At 50.3% G+C, this 7,364-nt stretch overlaps 1 protein-coding gene across 2 annotated transcripts in view; it reads left to right on the top strand.

Annotated features, from left to right (window-relative positions):
* Positions 1 to 5,421: 5,421 nt before the first annotated feature.
* Positions 5,422 to 7,364, top strand: part of TRIO (trio Rho guanine nucleotide exchange factor) — a 259,570-nt gene continuing 257,627 nt past the window's right edge. For both annotated transcript variants that reach the window (XR_012585654.1, XM_074576181.1), the window contains exon 1: positions 5,422 to 6,143. Coding sequence is in view for 1 of the 2 variants with exons in the window: in XM_074576181.1 (XP_074432282.1) it covers positions 6,017 to 6,143 (127 nt within the window). In the remaining variant the exon portion in view is untranslated. The remainder of the gene's footprint in view (positions 6,144 to 7,364) is intronic.

Raw genomic sequence — 7,364 nt, 5'->3', positions numbered from 1 at the left:
CACACTGCAGAATGTCTAAAGGAAAAGTTTTTTTACCAGCAGAATAAGTCATGCCACCTTGAGAATAACTGACTTAAAATGAGGAGGAAATCACCTATAGAGGCTTTAGCATCCATTGCCCTACTGTTAGGATTTCAGGATATGATTCAGCTAGGCTGAGATCTTATAATGAATGTGCATGTTGTTTTCAACCAGGCTTAGTAACTCCAATTCTTTCAGAAAGCCTCTGAAGCACTGCACACATTTCTGCATGGGAAATCTTGGACAATTAGGAAAATACTTTTTAAAAGTCCAGTATGGCCTCAATGTTAATGCTAGTGATAGAAAATCTGAAATCAGGGTGTGCACGCGTGCATCGATTTATGTGTATGCATACTTATGGAGAGAACAAGTGTTTCTGAAAACCTGGATAGCAAAGGCAATGGAGTGACTTATCTGAGATGCAGCTGAGTGGTTCAGCTCCCAATAATTGTACAATAATGTAGAATTATGAGTGCTTAAGTGTAAAAAGAAAAAACAACACTTCATTAGGCTGAGGTTAGTCAACAGATGGCGAATAGACCACCAATAGTCTATAAAACATCAGACGGCTGGTGTAATTTCTACACATAACAGAAGTGTCCTTGACATTGACAAGTCAGTACATGCCACGTAGCAGAACTGGGAGCTGGATTTTTATAGAGATATCACACCATTGAAATGGTGAGAATAAAAAAAAAAGTGGTTTGGTTATAAATAAAATCAGGATGGTTAACATTTTTGGTAAGTGATATGCAAAAACACACAAGCTGGTCTGCAGGTTATTAAAAACTTGCTTGATTCTTTGTGTAAAGGTTTGACAGTCACAACCACACAAGCAGGAAAAGTTTGTTTGTAGTGACCATCAAACACTGGCCCTTTACAGTTTTTGATTAAACCTCTCCTTGCAGGTGCTAACTAAGAGTATCTGTGAAATGTTATGTCCTGAAAATGCTGCTCCCACTTTGCCAATAGAATGTAAAGGTCTTACCAGTGGAAGTATGGAAAAAATATTTTCAAGTAGAGTAGCAAGATTTTACATAGGTGATAGTTCATCTACTATCAGATACTAAAAAATTTTACTGTTTTTCAGAAAAGTAGAAAAGATGATTATTGTGGTTTAACCCCAGATAGCAACTAGGATTACACGGCCACTCACTCACCCCCTGCATGGCAGGATGGGGAAGAGAATTGGAAGAGTAAAAGTGAGAAAAACTCATGGGTTGAGATAAAGGCAGTTTAATAGGTAGAGCAAAAGCCGCGCATGCAAGCAAAGCAAAACAAGGAATTCATTCACTGCTTCCCATGGGCAGGCAGGTGTTCAGCCATGCCCAGGAAAGCAGGGCTCCACCACGAGTGAGGGTTACTTGGGAAGACAAATGCCATCAGTCTGAATGTCTCCCCCTTCCTTCTTCTTCCCCCAGCTTTATATGCTGAGCATGACGTCACATGGTCTGGAACATCCCTTTGGTCAGTTGGGGTCAGCTGTCCCAGCTGTGTCCCCTCCCAACTTCTTCTGCACTCCCAGCCTAAATCCTGTTGGGGTGGTGTGAGGAGCTGCAAAGGCCTTGAGAACTTAGCAACAACCAAACCCACTAGTGCGCTATCAACACCATTCCCATCCCAAATCCAAAACACAGCACCACACCAGCTGCCAGTAAGAAAATCAACTCCACACAGCCTAAACCAGGACAATGATGAAGAAGCAAAGGCAGAAGTTTCAAAAGCTGACGGAACTCATACAATGAAACAAGAACTTGATTTTATAGTATAAGGAATTGGTGCACGTAGGCTCAGTACTGTTCAAGACAACTTTTCAAAAAGATATGCTTTGGCAGAAAAGAGGGAGATAATAATGATAATGGTTGGAAAACGCCTCAGTGGTAGTCTACAGATAAGAGATGTATCTTGTGCTTGGAGAATAATTTGAAATTGACAAATGTTGTTGTAACACAAGCACCATTTAGATCACAAACCAGATAGCAACTTGGAGGTGGTACACATTAATAACTTTGATTGCTTTCCTTAACTGCTACAAACTTAAAAGAAGCCTTGTCATCTTAAAAGCACAGTAGCAACTGGCATGGCCTTTGCTACTAGTACTTCTGCCTTGTTTTATACATTCATTTGGAAGCCCCCAAAAGCCCGCTGCAGAAAAATAACGTTTGTTGGAAGCAGTTCTTGAAGGCTGGCTGGCTAGGCTGAAGAGAAGTCTACATGCATTTTCCATGGGGAACTCTTGCCCTCACACTATCTTTTATGTTCTGTGATTCGTTTTGCGAAATGGATAGTGAAGCTTGTGAACAACTATGAGAACTCTGTTGTAAAAACCTGGTTGTTGGGTGGGTTTTGCGTTGGGTTTTTTTTAATAATTGAAGGCTTTTTTGGTTCTGAGCAAGGAGACAACTCAGACTGACCACGCAGGCCGGTATCATCTCCTGTCTGGTAGCTTGTCCAAAATAATGAGTTTCTAGTTTACTTCTCATGAAAGCTTGTAAATATCAGTGACTTTAAATGAAACCGTTGCCCTGCTTTCTTGAATGTCTTATAGAAATGGGGCAAACTTGTTTTTTGTTTTCTTCATTAAGTGGACAGCCAATGCTGCAGGAAAAGAACTCAAGCAGTATCCAGTTTGCATATTCCTTTAGGGATGTAACATGAGGTGACATGTGACACTTCTCAGCCTGGACACTGAAGGCTGGGCACTGGGCAAGCTTCTTTCCTCACAAGAGATCTCTTTGACAGGAATAAAGACCTTTGTGCCTTGATATACTGATTTTAGTGACCACTCAATTGGAGTAAGACCAAATACAAAGAAAAATAAAGAACATTCAAATGAAACAACACTTCTCTTAGGGCATTTATTTTACTGGGGTGTAAATCTTTCTGAACAATTTGCTTACATAAAATTAAATGCATTTTTATATATATAAATATATATATGTATATAAAGTAGATTCAGAAATTAAGCATTATTTCAGCATCAGTTTTTAAAACTCCTGGTGTACAATTGAAATAAACGCTCATTTTAATCTTGACCCTAACACTACTGATATTTAGCAGGTTACAGCATCCTTCAAATATCTTTTTTATGAAGAATAATATTCTTTCCTTTCCTGCATTTACCATGCAATTGGTGCAAAAATACTTGCAGGTTGACAAAAACCAAGACAAGAAAAGTAGGAGCTGAGGATGGAGACCATGGCTATTCCCAAATAGGCTTCCAAAGTAGGCAAACTCATGCAAACTTTCAATGTGCAACGTTGTCCACATAGACAATTCATAGCTTGTTTGTTTGTTGGGTTTGGGTTTTTTTTTTTGAGTTTCAAGCCTAAAATGATCAAGAAGAACCAGACTAAGAAACTTAATTTCCTAATGTCAAAACATTAAATCTGGTATTTGATATCTAAGGTGGATACCTGTGAATGAAATCCTCGTTTTATTACAGTGTGTTAGGTAAGTTTGTCACAATGTCATTTTCCCATATTTGTCTCTTTGTTTTAACTTACCCTTCAGCAAATATTCCATCTTCAACATTGACATGAAAACAACTGTATTGCTACAATCCTTTTGAACACTGCAAAGAATATGAGCATATTTGGCTTTTGAAGGTTTCTCTGTTAGGGCCACCTTTGCTGCAGGTGAAGAACTCAACTTGCAACTAGTCGATCTCAATCACCTTCACAGTGATGAGAGGCTCTTGTAGTGGGGGACATCCCCCACTACATGGATGCTCAGGGCATCCATGTGTTAGAGAAAAAACAAAACCAGCATCTCCTGCAATTCAGCAGATAAGAGGGACAAACTTCAGTCATAGAGCCTTCAAAATCGTTCAAATGAATCTTGGCTTTTGAGCACCCGCTGACAAACTGTACAGTATGCCAGATAAGCAACTAAGTGAAAACAGAGGGTCAGTATCTTACTTTCAATAGCTGATGAAAAGTCTTCCAAAGCTTTTACCAGTGTTGGACAGCATATCAAAGTCTTAATTCAAATTCAGAAAACAAATAATCTTGAGCACTTCTTGCTCTCCAGCCACTGAACGCTCAAATTATGGAGATTCCAGACCTATATGTCTTTGCTTATTACATTCGCTCTTTCCATTCACTTACCTCATTTTCTCATATTCTTATGCATTTTTTTCTGTGCTGATATACAACATCCTATTCCAACTCCCAGGTCAACTCACTGCTTGCTAGAGAACAGCAGTATTTGTCCCAGTCATGTTTTTTGCTAGGTGGATGGTGCTAGGCCAGCTAGAAAGGAATTCACATTGCAACCACTTATGCCAGTGGGGTGCTAATTTGGAGCCCTTTCCCGTGCCCGCTGCCTGAAAGAAAAACATTAAAAAAAAATATCTTTTCAGTCAAACTAATGTCTTCTCTGTAAGAGAAATTAGGGCAGGGGTAGTTGCACAAAAGCTTTTTCATCAAGCCATACAACTTCAGATAAATACAAACCTTGGGAACCTTGTGGACGACTTCCACATCATGTGACCATGATTAACAGAACCACATTTCTCTTGAAGATACCTTTGCTTTTAATGCTTATCAAAAGTTTGGGAGTTTAATTTCTGAAGCTGTACTTCTGCGTTTCAAGTGTACTAATAAGCAACATTTCTGACCGTTTACCACAAAGATTTGAGATGTGCTACTCAGCTTTCTCAATTTGTGCAACTGCTGAAATTGCCTACTTTGCCACTCTCTTCAACGATAACTACACACAATCTTATTCTGGCAGTTTAACACGAGGACCAAGACTGTGCTGGGATGCCCCTTAACCAAGCATCTGATTGCACTTTTCCATCGTGAGCTGTTTCCTTTATTTTATGTTAATTGGATTGGTCCATGACACGGAATATTTTGGAGCGTCCCTGTGATCACCGAAGAAAAACCATCAACGATACAAACAGCAGTGTAATGGATCCTCCAGCTGTAAGTGCTTCTCCTTTGAAACCACGGGTAGACGCGCTCTCACCGAGGACGAGGGAGCCGGTGTGGCCTCGCACCGAGCCTCCCGGGCAGGAGCACGGGCCACTCGCCACCTCCCGCCGGTCCGGTCCGGTCCGGTCCGGGGGCGGCCCCCACGCACCCCTGGACCGACAGCTCGACCTCCGCACACCGCCGAGCCGGCAGCCGGGCTGCCCCGCAGCAGCTGCGTGTGAGGGCAAAAGTCAGCCGGAAGCGGTTAAAAATAATAATAATAATCATATTAAAAAATAAATAAACCGACAACCCCCAGGCCGCGGCCGCGCCTCCGCCGGCCACCGGGCAACGGCCGCCAGGGACGCCCGCGCCCCGCCCCCGCCCGCGCCCCAGCCAATGGGAAGCGGGCTCGGCGCGAGCGCCCCGCCCCATCCCGAGCGGTGCCGGACTCAGCCGGAGATTCCCGAGCTCCCCCCTTGTTCCTCGGGCGGGGACTCGCTTCCTTTCCCGGCTCCCCCTTCCCACCCTCCTCCTCCTCCCAGGCAAGATGGAGGACGACGGTGGCTGCGGCCACTGGCAGCACGGCGGCTAGCGCGGCTGCTGCTCCTCCGGCTCGCTCCCTCGGAAAAAAAAAAAAAAAAAATACAACCCAAAAAAAGGAAAAAGGGAAAAAAAAATTAAGGCTGAAAGAGTTCCTTCTTTCTCCGCCCACCGGCTGCGCGGACCGCTGGCCCTCCCCATGCCGTCGTCGTCGTCGCCCTCCTCCTCCTCCTCCTCCTCCTCCCGCGATTGTCTGCGCTCCGGCTGCCGCCCGCCCGCCCGCCCCGACTCCCTGCATGCACACGCCGCCTCCTAGGTGGCTGCGGGGGGTGGGCGCTCCCGGCGCTGCCATTCCGCACATACCTTCATGTCCCTGCGCTCGCCCGCCGCCGCTGCTGCTGCCGCCGCCCCGCATCGCTCGCCCGCTCCGGCTGCCGCCCTAACGGCCGCTGCCGCCCGGAGGTGAAGCCGGCACCCGCGGTGGGGTTGGCGGTGGGTCTCGCCCGGAGGAGCCGCCGCCGCACGCAGCAGCCATGAGCAGCGCCGCTACCGCCACCTCCGCCGCCGCCGCCGCCGCCACCACGGCTGGCAGCGGCGCGGGGGAAGGGGCCGAGGAGGCGGCCAAGGACTCGGCGGACATCGCGGCGTTCTTCCGATCCGGTGAGTGCGGCCCCGTCCCGGGGCCGGGGTGTGTGTGGGCGGAAGGGGCAGCGGCGAGGCCGCGGCGGCGAAAGGTGGAGGGAAGCGGCGCCTTCCTCCCGGAGCTGGGAGAGGGGGGCGAGGGCAGCCAGCCGGCTTTGTCAGGTGGCTCCCGTCGCCGGCGGGGCCGCCTCAGCAGTGCCCCGTTCCTCGGGGAGGCGGCAGTGCGGGGCCCGGCCCGCGTAGGGGCGGCCTGGCCGGGTGGCAGCGGGGAAGAAAGCCGAGCCCCCCTCGTCCCCTGCCCGGGGGGGCTGCGGGGCTTCCACTTGGGCCCGGCAACTCGCGGGCGGGACGCCACCCTTTGCCGGCAGATACGCGGCGTGAAAACGGGTGCGGCGGGCGGCCCGGCCCGGCCTGGCGCGTGTGCGGGGCCGGGTGCTGCCCTGAGGCGGTGTCGCCGATGACAGGTGCGACTCTCCCTGCCATGCCGGCCCGATAACGGGCGCGTAACCGGGGCCGGGCGGATGGTGTTCCCCCCCCCCCCCCCCCCGAAAACGTCCCGCTGGCGGACGAGGGCGGAGGAGCCGCCGCGGGTCCGGGCAGCCCTGGGTGTCGGAGGGGCGGGGAAGGGGAGCCGCGGGGAGCGGGCTGCGCTGGCCCGCGGCCCCCCGGGGAGGCGGGCGGGGATGACACCGCTATAAAAGGCCGCCGGTTGGGGCTCCGCCGGTGCCGTGGTGCTGGGAGGCGGCCGAGGGCAGGGGGTGGGAGAGGGCAGCGGGGTGTTGATAGCGGGAAGGGAAAAGACAAAAAGCGAAGCCCACGTTAAGGGGCGTCCCTGCCTCGGCTGAGGCGGGGCAGCGGCTGTCGGGCGCTGCCGAGCTGGGAAGCTAGGCTCGGTGCGGAGGGTCGGGAAGGGAAGGGGTGGGGGGAGCCAGTTGACAGGCTGCCGGCATTAAAAAAAAAAATAAAATAAAAAAAAATGGAGGCCGCCTTCTCCCTCGGTGTTTACCCTCGGCACGCAACCGGGCGGCTGCCCCCCGCCATCGAGACGTTGTCCCCCGGGGAATGGCGGCGGGGACGGTGAGGGAGGGCAGGGTTGCCGGGGCCGCACGAACCGCCGGCGGCGGGGACAGAGCCCTGCGGGCAGCCTGGGCGGCGGCGGCGGCGGCTGAGCCTTCCCTCCGGTGCCGGCTGCCCTCCCCCGAGCGGCGGCGGCGGCTCCTCCCCTCCTTCTCTCCCTCC

Source organism: Larus michahellis, chromosome 2, assembly GCF_964199755.1.
Source record: "Larus michahellis chromosome 2, bLarMic1.1, whole genome shotgun sequence".
Classification (NCBI taxonomy): domain Eukaryota; kingdom Metazoa; phylum Chordata; class Aves; order Charadriiformes; family Laridae; genus Larus; species Larus michahellis.
The sequence above is the reverse complement of the archived record's forward strand: the minus strand, read 5'-3'. Positions and strand labels throughout refer to the sequence as shown.